Below are 26337 nucleotides of genomic sequence, written 5' to 3'. Positions count from 1 at the left end.
ATGCCAATCATGCTAAGCATCACTAGTAACAGTGATAGGGATAGGAAAGAAGCACCTGCTTTCCCTTTACCTTTGGGAAACATTAGTTAAGAACAGCCATACGGGGTCAGACCAAAGGTCCATCTAGCCCAGTATCCTGTCTTCTGACCGTGGCCAATTGCAGGTGCTTCAGAGGGAGTGAACAGAACAGGCAATCATCAAGTGATCCATCCTCTGTCATCCACTACCAGCTTCTGGCAAACAGAGGCTAGGGACACTCAGAGCAGGTGTTGCATCCTTGCCCATCCTGGCTAATAACCATTGAGGGATCTATTCTCTATGAACTTATCTAGCTCCTTTTTTTTAAACACTGTTATAGTCTTGGCCTTCACAAGATCCCCTGGCAAAGAGTTCCACATGTTGACTGTGCACTGTATGAAGTACTTCCTTTTGTTTGTTTTAACCTGCTGCCTAATAATATCATTGGATAATCCCTAGGTCTGGTGTTATGTGAAGGGATAAATAACACTTCTTTATTTACTGTCTCCACACTAGTCAAGATTTTATAGACCTGTATTGTATCCCACACTTATTCGTGTCTTGTCCAAGCTGAGAAGTCCCGGTCTTCTTAATTATTCCTCATATGGAAGCTGTTCCATACTCCTACCCATCTGTGTTGCCCTTCTCTGTATCTTTTCCAATTCTAATAGATTTTTTTTAAGATGGGATGACCAAGCTGCATGCAGTACTTAAGATGTGAACGTACCATGCATTTATATACAAGCATGATATTTTCTGTCTTATCTTTCTCTTTCCTAACGCTCCTAACATTGTTAGCTTTTTATGACTGCTGCTGCACATTGCATGGATCTTTTCAGAGAACCATCCACGATGACTCCAAGATCTCTTTCTTGAGTGGTAACAGCTAATTTAGACCCCATCATTTTGTATGTATAGCTGGGATTATATTTTTCAATGTGCATTACTTTGCATTTATCAACACTGATTTTCACCTGCCGTCCAGGTTTGAGAGATCCCTTTGTAACTCTTTGCAGATTGCTTTGGAGTTAACTATCTTCACTACTTTTGTTTATAGTTCAAGGTGTGAAAAGAGTTTAAGATTGGCCTCGAAAGACTAGCTTCCTCCTGCTCCCTGTACACAGACAGATAAGATCCTGCCAACGCTCTTGCCCACCAGTAGTCAGCTTTCCCTTTTGTGGGGAGGGAGGGAATACATCTCATTCTGCCCACTGACTACCAGATGTTTTGGGATGCTCAGACACCACCCATTACCTTCCAGTTTGAGGAATTTGTCTCCAAAGCAGATTGATGACCATAATTTCATGACCAATAACCAGACAAAAATCTATTACTCAATTTTCCCTTAGACAAATCAGTAGTTTCCAACTTTCATGCCCCACGCTCTTCTTTCCACTCTGGCACATTGTAAAATGCCATTACCTAATGAACAGACCCAAAACAAACAGTTTAACAGATTGCATTAAACACCAAACAGATTACAGGCTGCAAACCCTGAATTTTCAAACTTCTGGAGACGGTCATTCCGCTGTCTCACAATCACACATGCTTTGGTCCTGCCTCTTTAATAAAAGGACTGCTACTGCTCTCCTTATAAATAGTAAAGACACCTAATGCTCTTCATTATTAAAATTCGCAAATCATTTTTGAAGAGCTCTAGCATCTCCGTGGTATACTACAGTGTCTTGAAACTTAGCAGGAAGATACTCCTGAGGGCCTGATCTCTGAAGCACCCAAAATTAGTGGAGACTGTTGCAAGTTCTAACCTTCATTTTCCCATGCAACTATCCCTGCACCTCACAAAGGTGTTCCAAAGACAAACTGATTGCTCTTTGTGAGACTCCGGTATTATGGCAGCAAGCACCACAGAAAATCCCTTGAGGAAATTAATAATTCTGTTTTCAGTGTAGAGAGAACTAAATAATGCAGTAAGGCAGGCATGGGGCCACACACTGAATGATAAATACTGAAAAGCTGCCTTAATCCCTCAGCACCATCCATCCTGTGCATGGAATGAGACAGAGATTCTATTGAGAGAAAAAAAAAATGTATGGGATCACGTAATTAGAGACTCAATGCACAGGCACAAGGGGGCCAAATTACAGTTCCATAATCAAGTACAATTTGTCATTAGTTATTTAGATTGTGGTAGCGTCCGACACATTAAGTGCTTGCCACCCAGAAGAAGACAGTCTGTACACCAAGAGCGCACAGCCCCACAAACACCTGTATGCTATGCTCAGCCTAGAAGTACTAGACCACCCAATCAACTTTTCTATTAAGATCTGCCTCCTCAGCCTTGATAAGGACAATGCAATGTCATCCTACTTTAAAAAAAAAACAAAACACAAACCACAAACCCATACACATATCCGAGCAGCTCTTATACAAAAGAGGCATTCAATCACAGAATCCAAGCTGGAATCAGCCTCTATCCTACTCAATCAAACAACTCATTCGCTCTTGGGCAGCTGACATGGACCATTTCTCTCAGTCCTGGTAAATGATGTAAGCCATTTCCACTCTGCAAAAGCTGTTAATAATCACATTTTAAGTGATCACTGCACAGCTGTGTCTTAAGGCTTGATCCAAAGCCCATCACTGAGACGCTTTCCCTAGGAATACATACTTTCTAGAACTTCCTTTACCAAAATACCCCCACACAACACATCTAGCAACTTCAACTATCTTTAACTATTACTGCTGGGAGAGGGAAGTGTAGAGAAGGAGTGTGTACAAGAAAGAAGGCTGTGGGGGCAGTGATAACCTGGTGTATAACAGCTATGTTAATAGTAAGGTGTTTGCACGTGGGTGGGAGAGTGGAGTGTATGTTTTGTCACATGACTTCATTTTCTAGCTTTTTGTAGCTGTGCATCAGGTACGTTACAGACATAGCAACCAGGAACGCTTCAAAATGAAGTTTGTGTAGTAACATATTGAAGATCAGGCTAAAGATTTTGCTTAAACACTGATTCTCAAGAATGAAGTTAACTCAACAGGACAAGTTTCAGTACTGGAAACTTTTCAGTTCATGCGTCTGAATGTTTCTGTTTTAACTCAATAATGCTGCTGGTCACTCAACTGGTGTGTATATATTAAGATTCCCATAGCATCATCTTAAGCAAGTGAAATTATAGTTTGACTGTAATAATGGAGCATTAAACCCTAACATTTTATCCTTGAAGCGAGTTTAGGACATCACCTTCGTTTACCTGCTGAGAAAAACACTTTCAGCACAAAAAAAAAAAAAAAAAAAAGTTGCAGTAAGAAAGGGATTTAAAGTCTTCTCAGTTATAAGACCCGGCACACACTGCATCTCAAGGTAGAAGTTGAGAATATTCTTAAACAGCCTGATACAATCCCTAGGGCTGTCAAGTGATTGAAAATGTAGAAAACATCAAAAATAAATGGTATTCTATTATTGTTTTAACAGTGCGATTAATCGCAATTAATTTTTTTAATATATTGATTTCAATTACAACATAGAATACAAAGTGTACAGTGCTCACTTTATATTTATTTTTATTACAGATATTTGTGCTGTAAAAAACAAAGGAAATAGCATTTTTCAATTCACCTCATAAAAGTATCATAATACAATCTTTTTATCATGAACACTGAACTTACAAATGTAGATTTTCTTTTGTTACATAACTGCACTCAAAAACAAAACGTAGAACTTTAGAGCCTACAAGTCCACTCAGTCCTACTACTTATTCAGCCAATCGCTAAGACAAACAAGTTTGTTTACATTTATGGGAGATAATGCTGCCGGCTTCTTATTTACAATGTCACCTGAAAGTGAGAACAGACATTCGCATAGCACTTTTGTAGCTAGCACTGCAAGATATTACATGCCAGATATGCTAAACATTCGTATGCCCCTTCATGCTTTGGCTACCATTCCAGCGGACATGCTTCCATGCTGATGACACTCATTAAAAAAAAATGCATTCATTAAATTTGTGACTGAACTCTTTGTGGGAGAATAGTATGTCTCCTGCTCTGTTTTACCCTCATTCTGCCATGTATTTCATATTATAGCAGCCTCGGATGATGACCCAGCACATGTTGTTCGTTTTAAGAACACTGACTGCAGATTTGACAAAACACAAAAAAGGTGCCAATGTGAGATTTCTAAAGCTACAGCACTCAACCCAAGGTTTAAGAATCTGAAGTGCCTTCCAAAATCTGAGCGGGACGAGGTGTGGAGCACGTTTTCAGAAATCTTAATAGACCAACACTCCGATGCGAAAACTGCAGAACCCGAACCATCAAAAAAAAAGTTAACCTTCTGCTGGTGACATCTGACTCAGATGATGAAAGTGAACATGCATCGGTCTGCATTGCTTTGGATCGTTATTGAGCAGAACACGTCATCAGCATGGATGCATGTCCTCTAGAATGGTGGTTGAAGATGAAGGGACATATGAATCTTTAGTGCATTTGGCACGTAAATATCTTGAAACATCAGCTACAACAGTGCCATGCGAATGTCTGCTCTCACTTTCCGGTGACATTATAAACAAGAAGCAGGCAGCATTATCTCCTGCAAAAAACCAAAAACTTTTTTATCCGAGTGACTGGCTGAACAAGAAGTAGGACTGAGTGTACTTGTAGGCTCTAAAGTTTTACATTGTTTTATTTTTGAATGAAGTTATTTTTTGTATGTAATTTTACATTTGTAAGTTCAAATTTCATGATAGACTGCATTACTTGTATGAGGTAAATTGAAAAATACTATTTATTTTGGTTTTTACAGCACAAATATTTGTGATAAAAATAAATATAAAATGAGCACTGTACACTTTGTATTCTGTGTTTTAAGTTAAATCAATACAGTTGAAAATGTAGAAAACATCCAAAAATTGTTAATAAATTTCAATTGGTATTCTATTGTTTAAAAGTGTGATTAATCGCGATTGTTTTTTTTGAGCTAATGCATGAGTGAACTGCGATTAATCAACAGCCCTAATAATTACAAATATAGTTCAAACTTCACTTTATTATGCTCAGATTATGAACACAGGAATAAAAGAGGGCAGTTGTTAGTGGATTTTCGAACTCATGTGGCATCATTCAGTAGTCTGAAAGAACCTTTATCAAATCTTTTCTGAGTTACTGTTATGCACTATCATCACTGACTACATCCTTAAAATGAAATCATCCGTTTCCCAGATCTTGACGTTTTTGGATAAGACTTTACATTCCTTGTATTACCAGATTCAAATAGAGAACTGAAAGCAGAAAATACCACAGATCATGCACCAGGTCCAGAAGAACTATTACTCCAGTTTTAAAAGCCATAAAATAACGTCTTGCTTCACATCTCTTACAGATAGTCCATATTCATGAAAACAAGGAATCCTGCCAGTATTTTCTCTTAAAGCACGAATCAACGTTTAAAAAATACTGAAGATAAAATAAATCAGATGGTAAGATTTATGATCAGGATAACTTCAGCCTTTTTTAAAGCTAATTTTCTCTCTCTGATTCTCCCTTCTATTATGCATCCAGATCAGTCAAGGTACATCTCAGACTATCTGACTAATCATGAAATAAGAACATTATGTAATATGGAGAATTAAGCAAAAATTTGTATCAGATGCATTGATACATGCATCTGATACAAATGTATGAGTGGGTCTATTAGCCAAAGTTTTTTTCTACGCTAACTTTGAATAATTTAATATTATAAAGCTTTTCGAGTCAACTGAGAGTGTCACTTTAAAAAAAAAAACAGTATTCATTCTGATTATATAATGGGACAAGACAGCCATCTTCTCTTTACTTCTATTTGTTCTTTCAATCAAACACCTCACTATAGCTAACTGATTCAGGTATAAAAGGCTTACAACTATATGATATAGAACATAAAATTGCCCTCTGGTGATATTTCGCTTCACCCTCAAGATTATATTTTGCTTATATTCAGGCTCTTTTTAAAGATTTTGTAAAGTAGCTTGGTTTAACTTTACCCTTATATGCTCATAAAACCAATACGCCGCCATCACATTTTCAATGAAAAATAGTCTTGTAATGGATTGAAGTATCTGGTAACGATGTCTCTTGTGATATAACTAAATTGTTCAAACAACTGAAAATAGATCTCCGGATATGACACTCTAGCTGTCACTTTATTAGGTCATGTGAATTTGATTAATATTCTCCCCAGGATTTTGTAGTATCTTCAATCTTTCTCTTATTCCTGCTTGATTTAAGATTAACCAATTTATTTCTCTTTGTAAAATAAAAGACCAAGGATCGACCTGTTAATATTTCAAAAAGAGACAAGCTTCCATGAGATCCAACTCAACTTTTGAATTTATGGCCAGATTTCGATACCAATCACAAATATACTTTATTCCATGTAGTGTCCCATGGAAAACAGGATTTACTCATGGAGTAAGTCACTATTCAATGTAAGAACACCAGGATCAGACAAATTAAATTTGCCATAAACTGTTTCCACAAGAGGTTTAAAATTCAAAATGATCTGGACAAACTGGAGAAATGGTCTGAAGTAAATTGGATTAAATTCAATAAGGACAACTGTAAAGTACTCCACTTAGGAAGGAAAAATCAGTTACGCACACACAAAATGGAAAATAGCTGTCTAGGAAGGAGTACTGCAGAAAGGGATCGGGGGGTCATAGTAGTTCACAAGCTACATGAGAGTCAGTGTGACACTGTTGCAAAAAAAAAAAAAAAAGAAAAAAGAAAACAAAAACATTCTGGGATGTATTAGCAGGAATGTTGTAAGCAAAACACAAGAAGTAATTCTTCCACTCTACTACACGCTAATTAGACCTCAACTGGAGTACTGTGTCCAGCTCTGGGCAACACATTTCAGGAAATGTGGACAAACGAGAAAATCCAGAGAGGAGCAACAAAAATGATTAAAAGTTTAGAAAACATGACCAATGAGGAAAGATTGAAAAAACCTGGGTTTATTTAGTCTGGAGAAGAGAAGGGGGGGAGGGGGGAGGAAGGACACAAATGACATGATAACAGTTTTCAAGTACATAAAAGGTGGTTACAAGGAGGAGGGAGAAAACTTGTTATCCTTACCGTCTGATGACAGGCCAAGAAGCAATGGCCTTAAATTGCAGGAAGGGAGGTTTAGGCTGGAAATTAGGAAAAACTTCCTAACTGTCATGATGGTTAAGCACTGAACTAAACTGCCTAGGGAGTTTGTGGAATCTCCATCACTGGAGATTTTTTTTTAAGAGCAGGTTAGACAAACACCTGTCAGGGATGGTCTAGATAATAATCACTCTGGACATTAGTGCAGAGGACTGGACTAGATAACCTCTTAAGGTCCCTTCTAGTCCCACGATTCTATGTAATCTCATTAAGTGTGGTCCCAAACATTAGTCACTCTCACCATTATACTTTAAACGCTTCAGAGAGCTGTCCAATTTTATTCCAGGATGTGAAAATTTTAGTTACAAAAGATGGGAAAGTGATCACAATCTTAGTAAGGTGAAGATTTTATGTATTGTTTTTTACCCTTACACAGATGTCTGATCAAATAAAAACAGCTTTTCAATGGTTTATACACAAACAAAGGCTGCTCTCATCAGTAAGATAAAAACCATACAGAATTAGGAAATACAAAATGAAGGATTAAATTTAAGGATTAAAAAGATAGCAAAATCAAGTACTTTCACATTAGGAAATACCAGAATGAACATTGCCCACGCAACCTTAATTTAGCTGCCTTGTGTGTATGCATTATGATACAGCCTTTCATTAGATGCAGAAGTGACTACCTGTGAAAAATCTGGGGGTAAGGACCTCTGATAGAGGCAGGGATGGAACCCCAGTCTCTAGGGCAGTTGTCAACTGCCCTAACCACAAGGCCATCCCCCTTCTTCCTACACTCCCCTGCCTCATTCATCACAAACCTTCAACTTCTGCAATAAAAAAAGGCAGGGACCCTATAGAAAACAGACTTCCTCATTACACCGATTCATTCCCATAGCATATCCAAGCTACCCGAATGAACTTGGGTCGTGTTTGGTTTAAAAGAGAGCTCATGTAAGACTACCATAATGCATATGCACAAGGGGGCCAAATTAAGGTTGCACAGGAAACATTCACTTTGGCATTTCCTAATTTGAATGCTTGACTTTGCAGCCTTTTACTCCTTTTTAATCCTTAAATCCCTAATTTTTTTATGGTTTAGTATATTTATGAGAGCAAGTCAAGGTTTTTGCTTGTGAATTGCCTTAGTTTAATAAAATTCTCTATGTAAGTGCTACTTAACTAGTAAAGTACTTACAAATGTCATCTTCAATGTGAACTTTATTGTCATTGTTATCTTTGTGAAGCTCATTCAAAAAAAGAGAAGAGAAACAATTTTGAAAACTACCAATCTGCAATCTGTGTTTGTCCTTTTTCCCTTAACATATATGGAGAGCATGAAAGTGTTTGGCTTCTATTCCAACCCAAGAAAGGTGAAAGAAAAGTGAAAGAGTTGCTTGATTTTTCACACTGAAGCAAAAAAAGCTGCAGTTTTTAGACCTTCATCTAGAACAGGATGGGCAAACTTTTTGGCCTGAGGGCCACATCTGGGTATGGAAATTGTATGGCGGGTCATAAATGCTCACAAAATTGGGGGTTGGGGTGTGGGAGGGAGTTAGGGTTTCAGCAGGGGAGTGCGGGTTCTGTGGTGGGGCTGGGAGTGAGAGGTTGGGGGTGCAAGAGGGTGCTCCGGCCTGGGACCAAGGGGTTCGGAGGGTGGGAGGGGGATCAGGGATAGGGCAGGGGCACAGTAGGGGGTCAGGGGTGCAGGCTCCGGACAGCGCTTACCTCTAGCAGCTCCTGGAAGCAGCGGCATGCCCTCCCTCTGGCTCATATGCAGAGGCAAGGCCAGGTGGCTCTGCACGCTGCGCTGTCCAGAGGCACTGCCCCTGCAGCTCCCATTGGCCGCAGCTGCTGGCCAATGGGAACCGCAGGGGCAGTGTGTGGTGCCCCCTGGCTACCCCTACATAGCTGGGACAATCCACTGCTTCCAGGAGCCCCAGCATTCATGGAGCGGGACAACCTCCTAACCCCACTCCCTGGCTGGATCTCAAGGGCTGGAGCAGTCTGAAGGGTCTAAAATGTCTGAAGGGCTGGATGCAGTCCCCGGGCCATAGTTTGCCCACCCCTAATCTAGAAACTAGTACGTAAGCTCAAGCAACTGCTGTAAGGGAAAGTTAATCCTCACCCACCTCATCGTTGACAGAAAAAAAACCCAAAACTGTTAGACAGTATTCCTTACCAAGCTATTGAATCATCCATTTAAATATCAGAAGAATGGAATGGCTATGCGAGAGATCATGAAACACTTGACAACGTTCCAAGAAGTCAGAGCACAATTATACCTCTCAATCCCAAAAATATTATGAAGAAATTGAAGGAAATTCAGAGCGAACGTACAAGCATGATTAAGTGGTTTGAGGACTATATAGGAGAAAAAATAAACTGAACAAAATGTGTTCAATCATTCTTCCCCCAAAATTTCCCATTACACCATTTTCCACCTCTGAAGTATGTAGTCTACAACTGTTACTTTTATATCATAGCATACACAAGTTTACTTGTAATTGGTTATGATGAAGCACTGACATTTTTGTATCAGTATTGTAAAACTACATTTAAGTTTGCTTTAAAACCTAAAACTCTGCAGCTGAGAAGTGGTCTTAGTTGCTAAAAAAACTCTTGTGATCTCTCCACATCTCTGCAGTTTGCTAACAATTATAAATCTGATAGAATATTTTCTATTAGTTACTTATTGCACAGGCCTAACAGCCCAAAAGAAATTAGCACTGTAAACAGAACACCATCTCCACAGCATCAGGCCATTCAGCTTTTCAACAGTATTTTTTCCTTTACATTTTCCACATTTTGCCAAAGTTTAATAGCAGCAACAGTGACCTCCAGGTCAGACATTTCACGGCAATTAATGACCAGACGTGCTAAAGACCTTCAGATTCACTTTCGGCTATCAATTCATCCAGTCAGTCATTAAGCAATAATGATTTCCTGGTAGCTAAAGTTAAATTGTCATTAATGATAGTGCCAATAAAAGATGATGGCATAAATAGAACTAAAAGCGAGTATAACAAATATAAGAAGTGCTAGCTTCTGTGCCACGCAAAACGACCATGGGGGGAAGTCGAAAAGTCAGCAAGTAAAGACTTACAATCCCAGGAGGGCACGGGAGGGGGAAACACAAAAACCATTACTTGATACTAACTGTAGCTTAGGAGCAAACAAGTTTAGTTCTCTTGAGTTTTGCAGAAAATACAATAAGAAATGCTACATAAAAGGTCCTGTTTTCAGGACATTTGGAAACAGCAGCAGTCACGTGATAAGAAAACTTTTAGTTTCCATTCAAAGAACTAACAGGCAGATGCTGGACGATGTCATGGCACCACTATTCAGCTTCTTCCCTATTATTTATTACTTACACAGTGCCACAGGATTAGTTAGCACTACATATGACACACCAGCATTTGCTAGATATAAATCAATCTACCAAAATGTATCAAAAGACAACTGACCGTGCACCTTAACATAGCAAGTAAGGTCACGAATCGGCAGCGTACTAATGAGCTTTTCAGTCCTTTGGGTTTGTTCACAAGTGGGGAGAGGCGGTGTCTTTGTTACATGCTTGTACAGCGCCTAGCCTAATGGGGGGTGGGGGGAAGAGACATCCACAACACACACACAGTGCAATGCAGTCAAGGGAAACCCAGCTCTCCACGCAGGAAGATCTCGTGGCTGCCCCGGCTGGAGAGCTACTAGCTGTAACCCCACGCGCAGCCTGGGCTCAGGAGACTCACGCAGGGAGAGCTGAAGATCAACCAGAGCTCCGGGCCCAGCGGGAAGGGGGCTCCCAGCTCAGCCAAGGGGTCGGGATGGCTACAGAGTCAGCCCCGTGTGCAGCTCCCGGAGTCCACGCGGACCCAGCGGGAGCTGGGACTGGGGCGGGGGGGTGTTTGCGGTTCACGGGGGGCCGGGCCCCGGAATGCAGGGGGGAGGCTGCAGGGGGGAGGCTGCTGGGGGCCGGGGGGAGGGAGCAGGTGGTGGCTGGGGCCGAGCCCTGGGCTGGAGACGAGGGAGCGGCGGCTGGGAGCCGATCCCCGGGGGGGCGGGCTACTGGGGGACGGAGGCCGAGCCCCGGGACGGGAGGTGCGGGGAGGGGGGGGCGGGTTGCTGGGGGACGGAGGCCGAGCCCCGGGACGGGAGGTGCGGGGAGGGGGGGGCGGGTTGCTGGGGGACGGAGGCCGAGCCCCGGGACGGGAGGTGCGGGGAGGGGGGGGCGGGTTGCTGGGGGACGGAGGCCGAGCCCCGGGACGGGAGGCGGGTTGCTGGGGGACGGAGGCCGAGCCCCGGGACGGGAGGTGCGGGGGGGGGGGCGGGTTGCTGGGGGACGGAGGCCGAGCCCCGGGACGGGAGGCGGGTTGCTGGGGGACGGAGGCCGAGCCCCGGGACGGGAGGTGCGGGGAGGGGGGGGCGGGTTGCTGGGGGACGGAGGCCGAGCCCCGGGACGGGAGGCGGGTTGCTGGGGGACGGAGGCCGAGCCCCGGGACGGGAGGTGCGGGGGGGGGGGGCGGGTTGCTGGGGGACGGAGGCCGAGCCCCGGGACGGGAGGTGCGGGGAGGGTTGCTGGGGGACGGAGGCCGGAGGGGGGGGGCGGGTTGCTGGGGGACGGAGCCCGAGCCCCGGGACGGGAGGTGCGGGGAGGGGGGGCGGGTTGCTGGGGGACGGAGGCCGAGCCCCGGGACGGGAGGCGGGTTGCTGGGGGACGGAGGCCGAGCCCCGGGACGGGAGGGGATGGGGCGGCGCCGGCCTCACCTTCTCCTCCACGCTGTGGACGATGATGGAGGGGTACTTGCGGCTGAGCCAGCGGAAGAAGGCCGGGACTCCCATGGCCCCGCGTGGGGATACAGCCGCGGCCGCGTAGCTCAATTGGAATCCAGGCGGCGGCGGCAGCAACCGGACTTCCGGGGCAAGGGGCAGCCGCGAGGCATGATAGGGAAAAAAGTGCTGGGGGGGCGGCGGCGGCGAACGGGTTAAGTCACGTGATTTTGGGCGGCCATATTCAGGCATGCGCAGTGCGGGCTCTCTCTCCCCCCCCCACCACCTCAGAGGGGCTAGAGGCGGGGCCAGCCCTGGTCCTTCCCACGCACGGCTCCCGCGGCCACACGCAGGCCTGAGCCTGCAGGAGGCGCCAAGGGCCGCCAGCCTACGTCGCCTGTTGTGGGCCCGCCCGCCCCCTTTAGCCCGTTCGCAACGGCCTGACAGGACGGGCCGCCGCGCTGCTCCTGCGCGTGCTCGCAGGGACTGAGCATGCTCGGTGGCATCTGCTGAAGCCGGTGCCCTCAGGTGGGCATGAGAGAGCCGCTGCCGGCGACGGGGGGTCGGGCAGGGCGGAGCTGGATGGGCAGGAGGCTCTACCCGACAGAGCCACCGCGAGGGGCAGAGGGGATACAAGTGGCCCCTGCTGCCCCCGGCCGCTACCCCGGCCCAGCAAGGCAGCCAGTCGTGACAGGGCAGCAACATAAGAAGCACCCCCCCGGCGGCCCACCGGGGCAGCTGCCATATGTGACATGACACCGTTGCGGTGGCAGAAGGGCTCCAGCCGGGGCGACCCCAGGGCTGCTTGAGGACACCCCCCCCCGTAGCAGGAATTTCACACACACTCACCTTGCTCAGCCTAAGTTTGTGGTACAGACCAGGCCCCAAGTCTGCTAAAAGTCCCTCCCCCCCCCCCCCCCCGCCTTTCCAGGGGACTTAAAACCCCAACAAACACAAAAGCAACCCCGCCCCCACCTCTTCACCTTTCCCCAGGCTACAGCAGACCAAGACAACAAAGGCTCCCACCCCTCTTGGACGCACGCCACGCTGAGGCACGCCGTGGCAACCAGCCAAGATGGTCGCCCTAGGCCTACCTTCCCTCAGGAAGGGGCGGCTGGACAGCACTCTTCTTCAGCTCCTGACCCCAGCCACCCACCAACCCACCCACGACACGGCCCTCTTTGCTTTTAGCTCCTCTCTTGAAGCCTGGCACCTACTCCTGGGTGTCATGGGGCTGGGCTGATTGGGCCCCCAGCAGGCCATTAACCCTTTTCTGACTCACATGGAGTTTGTACATCTCAGCGCAGGCCACAAGCGGAATCGGCTGTGTTGCAGAAGTACTCACCCCCTTTTCTGAGGCTATGTCTACACTGTGCAGCTTTAACGACCCAGGTGTGTTGCTACAGCCGGGCTGCAAGAAGGTGCACAGTGTAGCCACTGTTTGCCAGCTCTCCTGCTGACAAAAAACTTCCACCCCCCAATGAGTGGCCTTCCTGCCAAGAAAGCGCTGTTCACACTGGCGGTTGTTGTCGACAAAACTTTTGTCTTCTGGGGGGCGGGCGGATGTTTCTTAACACCTCTGAAAGACAAAAGTTTTGTTGTTCAGTTGCCAGTATAGACATAAGGTACAATACAAGGTAGAGTGGCCCATTAGCACCCCTACAGTGATAGGACAAAAGGGAGGATTAGTGAGTCACTGTTCCATCTTGCTTTTAGCTGAGATGCTCAGAATACCTTTCCCAGACCTGAAGAAGAGCTCTGAGTGACTCAAAAGCTTGTTTCTCTCAACAACAGAAGTTGATCTGATAAAAGATACCACCACACCCACCTTGTCTGTTTTACAATCTATCCATAACCATTTGATCAACTTTCAGGAAGAATTGCTTTATTGGTTATGGTGAATTTTAATTTTTGTGGAAGTGCCCAGATCTTGGGATCTATGATTGGAATTATGATTTCCTATTAGTAATAATTATAAGTATGGGCATCATTTTATAAATTTAACTAAAGAAATAAATTGTGTAAAATCAATCAGAAGGATTTTCAGAACAAGCTTGTTTAGAGGATGTGAGTTTACAAAGAAGAAAGAAGACTTCTTGAAACCTGAAAAGAACATTATCTTTTAAGGTCAGGATTGTTGCTTACTCTGCATACTGGTGGAGGGGAGTAAACGAGCGTAAGGCACTGCTTTTTTTTCTCCATGCAGAACACCTTCATTGTAAGTAGCAGGTTTCAGAGTAACAGCCGTGTTAGTCTGTATTCGCAAAAAGAAAAGGAGGACTTGTGGCACCTTAGAGACTAACCAATTTATTAGAGCATAAGCTTTCGTGAGGAAGTGAGCTGTAGCTCACGAAAGCTTATGCTCTAATAAATTGGTTAGTCTCTAAGGTGCCACAAGTCCTCCTTTTCTTATTGTAAGTAGCAGCGCATGACCCACATCTACACAATGCAGCAGAAGGCAAAAAATCCCTAGTCACTGCCAAGCTGACCTGGGGGGAAATTCCTTCCTGGAACCCAACAGGACCCACTGGTATAGATCAATAGCAGATTACTTACCCTCTGAAGCAACCACAATACTTTCACCCTCTTCTATTCCTAAATCCCTACACCACCACCCCAAGCAAACACAAAATAAAAAACCTTACCCCAAGCAGAATTTTTACCCTGAAAAAGAAGTTCAGAGACTCCATGAAGTCCATTAGGACTCTTGATTTATGTGGAAGACAATCAGACAGTGTGCTGATGGGCAGCAGTATAAAACCAATAGACAGCAAAGTGGGGACCAAGAACCCAATTCTGACTCCTGGGGCATTGCATCGCACTGCCCCTTCCTTAGTGCACCTTGGTAATTGGCAATCTTGCCTTAAGTATAATTTCCAAATGCATTATTCGATTAACTACAAACTATGTAAAAAAATTCTCCTCTGGCTCTCGCTATATGACACATTTCATCCAGAAAACAGTTGTATAAAGAAAATTCAGCAAGGTGTTGCTACCAAGACTTTTTAAGATTTTTTCCCCCTGTTCCACAGAAAGGATATGGGTGCACACAGTAAGGAAACAGGTCTGAAATGTAAGAGGAGAGGGTATTTTTCCCCTTCAGAACGGATTTACGGAAATGTTGCCTCTTGTGGTGATTCACAAAGCGAGCAACAGCAGCAGTCTTTAAGAAAAGTCATAATGATTATAGAGCGTTGAAAGTACATAACTGAGCTGGTGCAACTTCCACAGAAGCACAAACTGGAAAATTGGAAGGCACAATTTGTGACAAATAGAAGGAGCAGCAATAAAAAACATACCTTGTCACATCATTTGTACATTACATAAGCAAATAAAACTAAAATCAGCCATTTGAGGATGTTGAAACTGAATTAAATCTTCAGATATTAAATGGAATTAACGTGATCAAGATTTTGTACTCTACCATGACTTTGTGACAATATACCGACTTCATGATGTAAGCAGTGTCAGGATGAGCTCCACCCTGACATCTGGTGGTGAGGTGTGGCAAGTCGTGGAAAAGAACTTCAGGGGCCGATCTCATTTGCATAGGCACACCCACCCCGCCTAGAATGAGGCCATAGCTGCCCAAATGGTCACTTTGGCTGCTGTGGGATCCCCAGTGTCTCTGTTATTGGGGCAGGAAGAATAAATTGTTATTACCCGGATTATGGGAACTGTGCTTGGAACTGTACTTGGCCTTTTGTTATGATGGAGGGACTCACCATCAACTAAGTGGCACTCGCTAGGCAAGGGTCATGGGTTCCAAAACTCTGTGACTTGAGAGAGGCTGGGGACAAGTATTAATATTTGGTGGCATGGGTCCCCTGGGTGAGGGCCTTACATGCTAATTGCACTTCCTCCTCGCTCCACTGTGGAATATCAGAGCTAATTTTGATTTCATTAGAAGTCTAGTTACAGGCTGCTGAGCTCACTTTGGGCTAACAGTGCACCAGCACTGAGGCTCCCCTACTACAAGCTGAATTCACCAAAGAGCTGAACTGACTAAGAGCTGAAATCACTGAGCGTTGTGTTAAGTAGTGGGGGAGCCTGAAGATCTATTGTGGAGCAGTTTGCCGGACGGCTGGAGTGCCTTGTGGACAGGCTGGTGGAGCAGTTCGTAGGATGGCGGGAGCTGCTGGTGGGACGTGGAGCAGTTTGGAGGGTCTGGGAGCAGTCCTGTACTAGGAAGTGGAAGGCAAATGTAAACCTGTAGCCTTTGCCAGCCGAGGATTGTCTGATAGTGAAACTCGCTATCCCACCCACAAGCTGGAATTTTTGGCCTTGAAATGGGCCATCACTGAGAAATTTCGAGACTACTTGTATGGATAGACAACAGTCTACTGACTTATGTGTTAACAAGTGCTAAGCTGGATGCTACAGGGCAGAGATGGGTGGCCGCCTTGGCTAGCTATGAGTTCAGCATTCAGTACTGATCAGGGAGAAAACAATGTAGATGCAGATGCATTGTCCAGGCGTCAGCAGGTGCTGTGATACCCACAGATGGAGTGAGAGCTATTTGCAGTGTGAGTCGCTGAGAGCCAGAGGCCCGTGAGAGCCTTCAGGGATGTGCTGCGGAAGCTTTGGGCCTGCCCCCTGAATGCATGCCTTCTGCTTCAGTGAACTATATTGCATTGGACCAATCTCCTTTGCCCATGCTCAATGCAGCTGACTGGCAAGAAGCCCAGCGACAAGATATTGACATTCGTGATACACTACTTGCCAAAAGGGAGGGGCGAAGCCCAGCTGCGGTTGTCCCACCTAACCTGGAGGGTTAACTACTATTGAGAGAATGAACCAAACTAAAACTGATTCAGGGAGTGCTACACCGGATGACCACTGACCTTTTACAAAAACAACGAGCACAACTAGTACTGCCAAAAAAGTACAGAGCCCTGGCCATGAGGGCCCTGCATGATGACTTTGGGCATTTAGGGATGGAGAGGACCCTGGAATTTATTCGTAGTAGGTTCTATTGGCCCCAAATGGCTGAACATGTTCGCAGGAAATGTGAGACTTGCGCTCGATGTGTTCAAAGGAAAACTCTGCCCACGAGGGCTGCATATCTCAAGAACATCACCAGCAACAAACCTTTGGAATTGGTATGCATTGATTTCTTGTCTGTAGAGGTAGACAAGAGGAATGTTGTGAACATTCTAGTAGTGACTGACCATTTTACACGGTATGCACAGGCATATCCCACACGTGATCAGAGGGCCACCACCGTCGCTCGAGTATTGTGGGACAAATATTTCTCAGTCTATGGATTCCCGGCTCGGATACACTCTGATCGGGGCGGGATTTTGAGAGTCACCTTCTGAAGGAGGTGCTGAAGATAGCAGGAATTAAAAAGTCTAGGACAACGCCTTATCACCCCCAAGGTGATCCTCAGCCAGAGAGGTTCAACCGAACCCTATTAGATATGTTGGGAACTTTGCGACCAGAGCAGAAGGTAACCTGGAGCCAGCATGTCGCATTTCTGGTGCATGCCTACAATGCCACAAAGAATGATGCTAGAGGAGTCACCCCATATCTCTTGATATTTGGGCGAGAACCAAGATTACCCATAGACTTGTGCTTTGGTGTATCAGAGGATGGAGATAGCTATGAAACTCATCAGCAATATGTATCCCAACTAAGAGAAAAGCTGCGGGATGCTTATCGCTTAGCTACCGCTGCGGCTCGGAAGAACGCAGACCGCAACAAACATCGATATGATGCTAGAGTGCGTTCGCAGGAGCTCCAGCCGGGGAACAGAGTCCTGCTGCGAAATTTGGGTATTGCTGGCAAACACAAGATATCTGACAGATGGAAGGCAATACCTTACCTGGTGATGGAAAAGCTGGGAGATCTGCCAGTCTACAAGATCAAACCCGAAGACGGTCCAGGGCAAATAAAGACGGTGCATAGAAACCTTTTGCTCCCTGTGGGGGAATTGGTAAGCACCCCTTATGAGATGGGCCACGACAGGGCAGCCGGGCAGAACAGAGGTGCTAGACCAAAGCCGCCATCCAACACAGACAGCGGGCCCCGTGCAGCTAACTTACCCCTATTCTGCACATCTGAGAGTGAGTCTGAGGAGGAAGACACAACCCTGGTGTATCCTGGGATGGAGACAAGATTTCAGTCTTGATCAGCTGAACCAAACGAGAGTTTTCCCTCTTCCGCCCTAAACCCCATGGCGCAATTATTTAGGCCCCTTTCTGACACCCCGGTGCTGCTGATGAGACCCCCCTGTGATGACACACACAGGTTACTGGACAATGGAGACACACAGGTAGAGGATGTCCTGGGCACCTTGGACCCTCCAGCGTTAGAGCTGGGAGTGCAGGGGCCTACACCAGTAGCTGAGGGACCCTCCAGGGAAGCCTCTCCATCTGTCACGCAGGAGGATGTTCCCCCTACCTCGGCAACAGAGATTCTCAATAGAGGAGACAGGGTGATAAGACCAGTGAAACGGTTAACTTATGATGGACCTGGGGTGACTAGTGAGGAGCCAATACATTTAGCACACAGGCTTGTGGAAGCTAAAGTGGGCTTCCTGAGGCCCTTTGGAGGAAACCAATGAGTTGGTGTAAAGGGAGTGTGATTTGTTGGGACGACAAATTCTCGGCTGGGGGGGAGGATGTAAGCAGTGTCAGGATGAGCTCCACCCTGACATCTGGTGGTGAGGTGTGGCAAGTCGTGGAAAAGAACTTCAGGGGCCGATCTCATTTGCATAGGCACACCCACCCCGCCTAGAATGAGGCCATAGCTGCCCAAATGGTCACTTTGGCTGCTGTGGGATCCCCAGTGTCTCTGTTATTGGGGCAGGAAGAATAAATTGTTATTACCCTGATTATGGGAACTGTGCTTGGAACTGTACTTGGCCCTTTGTTATGATGGAGGGACTCACCATCAACTAAGGGGCACTCGCTAGGCAAGGGTCATGGGTTCCAAAACTCTGTAAATTGAGAGAGGCTGGGGACAAGTATTAACACTTGGTGGCATGGGCCCCTTGGTGAGGGCCTTGCGTGCTAATTGCACTTCCTCCTCGCTCCACTGTGGAATATCAGAGCTAATTTTGATTTCATTAGGAGTCTAGTTACAGGCTGCTGAGCTCACTTTGGGCTAATGGTGCACCAGCACTGAGGCTCCCCTACTACAAGCTGAATTCACCAAAGAGCTGAACGGACTAAGAGCTGAAATCACTGAGCGTTGTGTTAAGTAGCGGGGGAGCCTGAAGATCTATTGTGGAGCAGTTTGCCGGACGGCTGGAGTGCCTGGTGGACAGGCTGGTGGAGCAGTTTGTGGGACGGCGGGAGCTGCTTGTGGGCCACGGAGCGGAGCGGAGCGAAGGAGTTCGTGGGGTGGCTGGCAGAGCAGAGGCCTATGGAGCTGTGGGGCAGTCAGCTTCAGATCATGTAAGGTGCCTCTTACCCCTGTCCCATCTCCACCCAGGTTGGGAGGTAAAGCTCCACAGATAAACTTTCAAACTCTGGGGCTGCCCTGACCAGGGACAGAGACTTTTGGGTCATTGGACTTTTGGGACTTTGGGTGATTTGGGGTTGCTGGACTCAAGAACCAAAGGGAAAGGGGCATGCCCCAATTTGCTTGGGGTGGGTTTTTTTTGCTCATGGGTTGTGTTATGAATCCTGTTGGTGGTGTTTCCCCAACATAATGCCACATTGTTTCTCTCTGTTATTAAAAGGCTTTTTGCTACACTCAGACTATGTGCTTGCGAGAGGGGAAGTATTGCCTCTTGGAGGCGCCCAGCGGGGGTGGTATATATTTGTCCCAGGTCACTGGGTGGGGGCTCGAGCCGGTTTGCACTGTGTTATTGGAATGGATCCCCTAGATATTGAACCCGGCCCTTGTTGCTGCCAACTCTGATGGGCAGAAGGGTTACAATTAGGGCAATGACAGTGGTGAGGATGTAAGAAAGAGTTCTGGGGAAACGTTAATAAAAATAATCTCAGTACTGGGTATTGAGTCATCTACACTGATTGAAGGGAGAGCGGGAAGGAAAGAACTGTAGGTATTTACAGTAAAACAAATTAACCCCATCTTGTACTTCTCATTATTCATAGCTTCAGTTAGCTATGATATTAAACCATGTATGAGTATATCTCTGTTTTAAAATCTGTGACTTGAATAGGTTTCTCAGTAAGCTCAGATTGGTACAACATCTGTTGTGTGAGGTAAAAATAGGCCTCTGTTCCTTCAAAAATGTACCCTCACTGAAGCATGTTATTGGAGCGCTACTACTCCTAGAAATTAGTGTACTTATCACATAGAACAAATTAGCTTAATCCTATCCTCTCTCCCCCCCTTCCTTTTTCCTCACTAGGTGGTCTAATTGGTTTCCACTTGGGCCAGATCTCTCAGTTGGTGTAAACTGGTGTAGCGCTCTTGACTTCAGTAGCACCATATTGAATTACACCAGCTGAGGAACAAAATGAAACATATGCTGCTACGAACAGGCCTTTTGAATGACAATTTTTTCCCTCAATAAAATATAGAATAGTTTGTGAACAAAAGCAACAAGATGAACGTACTTATCTAGCTAAGGTATTTATATGGTTGCCATTACCCTAATATCTGAGTATATCTTAATCTTTAATATATTTTTTTCTCACGACCCCCCTGTGAAGTAGGGAAGTAATATTACTCCATTTTACAGATGGGAACTGAGGCCAAGCCAATGCTACAAGCTTACATCGGTATAACTATATCACTTGGGGGAGGGTGGAGAGTGCATGAAAAATCCACACCCCCGCCCAAGCGACGCAGTTACACTGACCTAGCCCCTGGTGTAGACAGCGCTATGTTGATGGGAGGGGTTCTCCTGTTGCCATAGCTACCTCCTCTCGTGGAGGTGGATTAACTACACTGCCGGGAGCGTAGGAGTAGCTGCGTTGCAGCAGCGTTTTAAGTGTAGACTTGCCCTGAGACACAGTGAGGCTAAGGCCAAGATCCTTAGAGATCTTCAGGAGACTAATTCCCATTGAAAGACCGTTGAGGATCTGGGCTTGAGTGACTTGCCCCAGGTCACGTCGGAAGTCTGTAGCAGAGCAAACATTTGAACCAAAGACTTTAGTCCTCTAGCTACTGGCTCATACTTCCTCGCTACATTGGTTTTACACTGTCCTTAAGCTGTAGTTATTAATTTTTATGCACCATAGCAAATCTATTAAAAAGGTGCCAGCAAACAATGCGACCCAAAGATTTTGCTGCTAAATAATTTCCAGGGAACGTCAGACCGAAACTCATCTGGCGACAGTCTCATTAGCATTCTGCAGTGGAGATCTGACACAACGTGGTTTGGCGGAGTTTTGTAGTTTTTAGCACTTTCAGAATCACCTTGAAATCACTGATTCCGGGATGTAACTTCATTTTAAATCTCTCTGAATGAGGCAGTGCATTCACTTCCACACTTAGGTGTTTTCCATTCTCTCAGTCCAGGTCAGTCATTGACAAAAAGACTAATATTTGATGACAGATGGCTCTGTGAGATCCTGATAAGGCAATATCTCACTTTTGGAATTCAAGTGAGAGCCGAGTTCCTCTAGAGAATTATTTATGATACTATTATTGTGCCCAAACTCATTAGATGTAAAACATTCTGCCAGTCATCTTTAGTCTACACTTTCACAGCTGTCATACTGGCAACCCAAAGATTATGACAGATGATGCTGATGGACAGTAGGATTGCAATCTTTACAGCCATAACAGATTTAAAGCTGTATGCCACTCATCTAAGGGAAAGTACTATACAAAAAAGTATAATAGATTGCTGCAGCTTATACACGACTAAATGACATTGCTAAATTATTTTTGGAGAAATTACTATGCCACTACAGAAACATCTTGTCCAGACATTTAATCACTGTCTAGGTTTTAATGGTTTAAGACCAAATTTTAAAGGCACCCACAACAGGTGTGTTTGCAAAAAAGGATGTATACCCGGCCTGCTCACAAAAAGCTGCATTAGAGCATCAGACTTTCAGTGCAATTACTGGATTTGTGTGTATAACTCCTTTGCCTGTGCAATTACCGGATTTTTGTGCTGGTTTGCCTGGGTAAAATTAGCCCATGGACACTTTTGTAGGACAGTGCCTACCTGTGTTTGGAAAATTTGGTCAAAAGGTTACTTCTATCCATTTAGAAAAGAGTTGCCTATATACAGTCTGTCGTCCAGAAGTTGACTACCCTAGCGGAGGACTCTGTATTTGTATGGGGCACAGTGGTTCTGCTGGGATGGTGTCAGAAAAGGCTTCCACACCCACAAAGGTGTGGAGTGGCTGGATCCTCTCTCCTGCAGAGCACACCCCAGCCTGCTTGGAGGCAGGAAGCGAGGGCTGTGAGAGAAAGGAGGTCCAGTGTGCCCAGTGGTGATGGGCCTCACAACCAGCCCAGGAGCTGGCTCTTGTGTTGATGGCCCCTGCCACTCCCATCCCAAGAAGGGGTACAGTTGTGGCATGGGGCAGAGACCAGGGAGACCTGTGACCCAAGAACCTATTGATGCCAGTTGGGATCAGGGCTATAGAGGTCCAGGGGTCTGGTATTTGCATTCTAGTTCACCAAACGGTGTCATGTAAAGGTTCTACTGAACCCAGGCTGGAAGGGGAAAACACGGGTGTTGTTTTTACTGGTAATCTAACAGCTGGGTGACATGGTATGGAGATTCAGGGCCTGAGGGCAGGTCTACACTTGAAATGGGGTACCGGCGCAGCTGCTCTGATGCAGCTGCGCCGCTGTAGCACTGAAGTGAAGACGCTCCAATGCAGAGATGTACTTCCGCGAGAGGCGGGAGCAACTCTCCTGCTGACATAGTGCTGCCTAGGGGGGAAAGATAAGGTCAGCAGCCCCCAGTGTAATTTAGACAGCTCTGGGGGGCTTGTCTATAGTACAAAGCCTGTCTATGGGCCAAAGCACTGCCTGCATTCTCTGCAGTGCTAGAAGCTCTAGCCCCAGCATGCACGCCCCCTACACCAGAACTGTAAGCAGAGCTGACCCATACCTACTGATTCAGGGGGGCAGGGCGGGGCAGAGTGAGGGCAGTGGCTTCAGTAGGATGACCATATTTCCCAAAAGGGGAAACCGGACACCACCTGGGGCTAGCCCAAGGATCATCAGCTGGCAAGAGCAAACAGGACAAATGCCTACTTTGGCCAAAAAAAGCCAGGAGAGGGCTTAAAAAAGGGACTGTCACGGCCTAAACGGGACATGTGGTCACCCTAGGCTTCAGCAGATGTTACTGAGCATGCTCAGTACAAGCCAACCCGCAAATTTGGGCAGGCATATGAGCCTGTATCCCCTCCCTGATGCGTCCGTGGAAGGCTGTCTTCCCCAGTGCCCATCCTGGGGAAATTCTGCCCTCACTGGATTTAGAGTCCTTTTCTGTTACTCGGGGCCTTTTGCTCAGTGTAAAGGGGTCAGAGCCACAGTGATGATCTCATCATTCACCTCCTATTGTGAGATCCTCCGCCACCTCCACTCTGCCTCATCTGCAATTAGCATAAACCTCTTTGCACCTTCTTCCCCACACTGCCCCTTCATCCTGCCCGACATTTCAAATGTATTACATTATGCTCCCGGACTAGTAGCCAATCTCATTTCGTGGGCAAGGTACTGATCGAAAGGTGAGGAAGGTGTCCTTTGATCTATAAAAATCGACACACTCATCATTTCAATGGTGTCACCCACTTATGTGTGGCGGGAGGGACTCACTCCCCACTCCCTCTCCTGGCTCCCTCCTCCAGGTCCTCCGGTTGGTGGAGATTTTGACAACATAGCAGCGTCAGAAATGGGTCGAGTTGAGTTTCATTCAAAAGGCCTTTTTCCCCACAGACACTGTGGCACCAAGCATGACAAACCCAGAATAATGATGTAGATCTATACAGTCAAGAAAAGGTTTTTTAAAAAAATCAACATTTTTTAAAATTTTACTTTAGCATAGTGATGTATTGCTTACCTCAAAAAGACATTGATCTTGGCTAACACTAGGGAAGTTGTCGTTGCTGTGTAGGACTGATACATTTATTCATCAAATTCATCATCAGTGTTTTCTCTGTCTTGGGTCACTGTTAGATGCGTTGTCACATTGATCCTCATCTACGCTGCACCTGCACATCTCCATACCGGGCAGGCTGCTGGCCAAACATCTGTGAGCTGGTGAGCATCTGGTCTTTGCACACAACCATTTGATTAGCTGGAGGTTGATTAAGAAGTGCATGGTGTTTCACACAACTGGTGTGATCAGTCCATCCTCCAAGACCCATCCATGCCTGATAGGATAGGATGTGCTCAGTCATCCCAAAGCCAATCCACTGTTTGACAATTTGCCCCCTTGATAGCCGGTATAAATGCACCCCTTGACAGTGGCTGGTTTTCTCCATTTGTCTGCTTCTTGGAAAACATCCACTGATGTAGCTCTGCAAGTGTCATAATGTTGGTCTTCAAATGGTAAACTCAGCATATGAACACCGCCAGTGCATTTATGATCTCATCAGTGATGGTCTGAGCCATTGTGAGCGCCTTCAGAGTGCGGAGAGGGTCTTCAGAGACTGCATCAAGTGCCTGCCAGTAAGAGACTTTGGTCTTTCCAGTAGCGTCACATCCTTGAAAAGGCATGGAACCCTGGCAGTGCGGTGTCTTTTAATGTCTCGGGTGATAGGGACACATCTCAGAGGAACAGACAGTGATTGTTCCTCAGCAGCAGGAACAAAAACAATCTGGTGGAAGCCTTGGGTAGCATCTCACAGCAAGCACTAGAATGTCTGTGTCTTGGGCCAAATCTAGAGCTTAGTAGTACCTCTCCCTGTGACACTGATGGCATGCAAGATAATTTTAGTGTCAGCCTCCTCATGGGAACGATGAAGAAATTCCACTGAACAGTGTAAGGCAGCAGCTTCATTGTGCTATGCAATTCTTTACACGCTGGAGCATTTTTCCTGTAAGGTGTGCAGTGAAGTCATTCTGTGCGCAAGTATGAGACAGCATCTTCTTCACTGCAGCACTGGAGATGTTCATGGATTCAACTCTTTTGTACTGGACAGGTGCAATACCATGGAGTTTCTTCTTTCTAGTAATATTTTTGAATTGATTCCACTGCATAGGTAGGAAACTCAAGGTGGACTTCGTCATAGGTCCATTATTTTTTCAGTAGCCTCAAAATGAAGTGTTCAGCCAAATCTCGGCAGGTGTTAACTGTTCCTGGTTTGTCAAGAGCGTGTGCTTTGGCCATTTCCCCACCCACTTCATATACCTTCTTGTCTTCTTAGACAAGCTCTTCAGCTGGTGGGGGAAGGAGCAGAATTGCCAAGCTGGAGACTGCTGGAGTGACTCCTGGAGCCACAGGAGAAACTCCCATCCAGGAGATCTTCACCCTGACCCTACGGGGAGTGCAGTGAACTCCCAAAGACAGAAGCAGGCCCCCAAGCGGTAAGGACCCTGTGCAAGAAGTAAGGAACTAGGGCCTGTGCAGAAGCCTCCCAGAGCAAGTGACTGGGCATGGTCAGGTTTTCCCACCCTCTGGGAGACAAACCTCAGGAGACTCTTTTACATTACTACAGTCGGTATTCTTCTCATCTGGGTCCTGAGCCAAAGCCCACTGCAGCCAATGGGCTGATATGTAGCGCTCAGCTCAGGAAATACTAATAAAGTGTTGTCTGTTCCCTACCCTGAGAAGCAGCGAGAGTGAGAATTACAGGACCTCTGGATGTAGGCTTCTTGCTGGAAGATGGTAGCAAGCTTTGAGACATACAGGATTATCCTTAATATCCAGATGGGGCAGAGCAGGGGTTTCCTTTTGTATAATCACCACCCGCTGTGTTAGCATCTTTCATCCCCGAAACTTCTGATCATTCAGAAGCTTTTGCATAGTTCTCAAGCTGTTTGATTCACTGATTTTCCCACAGTCCATGGGCTGTTTTTAAAATAATTCTCTGGGTCTCCATCACCACCCTTTCCCTTGTTTTTCCCCCTGCGTGCTGCAGACAAGCGCACAGATTTTCCAGTCTCATGTCCACGATAGATGGCTTAAGTGGCAGAGCTTTGAATCTGCTATCCAGCCTGGCATTTTAGGGTTGCTGGTTTAAAGCCTCCAACAGTTCTTTAATGAGAGCCCTCCAGCTGCTGGAAAACAGAGGCAACTTCTGCAGGGACTGGGCCAGACTCAACCAATCTGGTGCAAGGAGGTGGAAACTACATATCCTTGTCCTTATTGATCCCCAGCCTAAGCCGCGGTGCGGGGAATTCACCAGGGAAGGCAATTTTAAGTGCTGGAGATTCCAAAGAACCACCAGTTGTGGAGGCTGGTGAGAGGATTGAGTCCTGAGTACACCTCCTCCCCAACCAGCACTGCTCACTGCATTGCCAGTTCACACTTGGATTTCTAGTACATTCTTTATTTATCCCCTTCTCAGACAGCTCAAGCAGCTCACAACACTTATCAGTGGCCTGGTATAAAGAGGGTTCAAA

At 46.0% G+C, this 26337-nt stretch overlaps 1 protein-coding gene across 1 annotated transcript in view; it reads right to left on the bottom strand.

Moving 5' to 3' along the window:
- Positions 1 to 12039, bottom strand: part of XRN2 (5'-3' exoribonuclease 2) — an 85080-nt gene extending 73041 nt beyond the window's left edge. Inside the window, exon 1 of the mRNA XM_084622280.1 lies at positions 11872 to 12039. Within this exon, the coding sequence (XP_084478406.1) occupies positions 11872 to 11946 (75 nt within the window). The 5' untranslated portion in view covers positions 11947 to 12039. The remainder of the gene's footprint in view (positions 1 to 11871) is intronic.
- Between the last annotated feature and the right edge of the window lie 14298 nt (positions 12040 to 26337).

The sequence above is a fragment of the Lepidochelys olivacea genome (assembly GCF_965140295.1).
Source record: "Lepidochelys olivacea isolate rLepOli2 genome assembly, chromosome: 3".
Taxonomy (NCBI): Eukaryota; Metazoa; Chordata; order Testudines; family Cheloniidae; genus Lepidochelys; species Lepidochelys olivacea.
The sequence above is the reverse complement of the archived record's forward strand: the minus strand, read 5'-3'. Positions and strand labels throughout refer to the sequence as shown.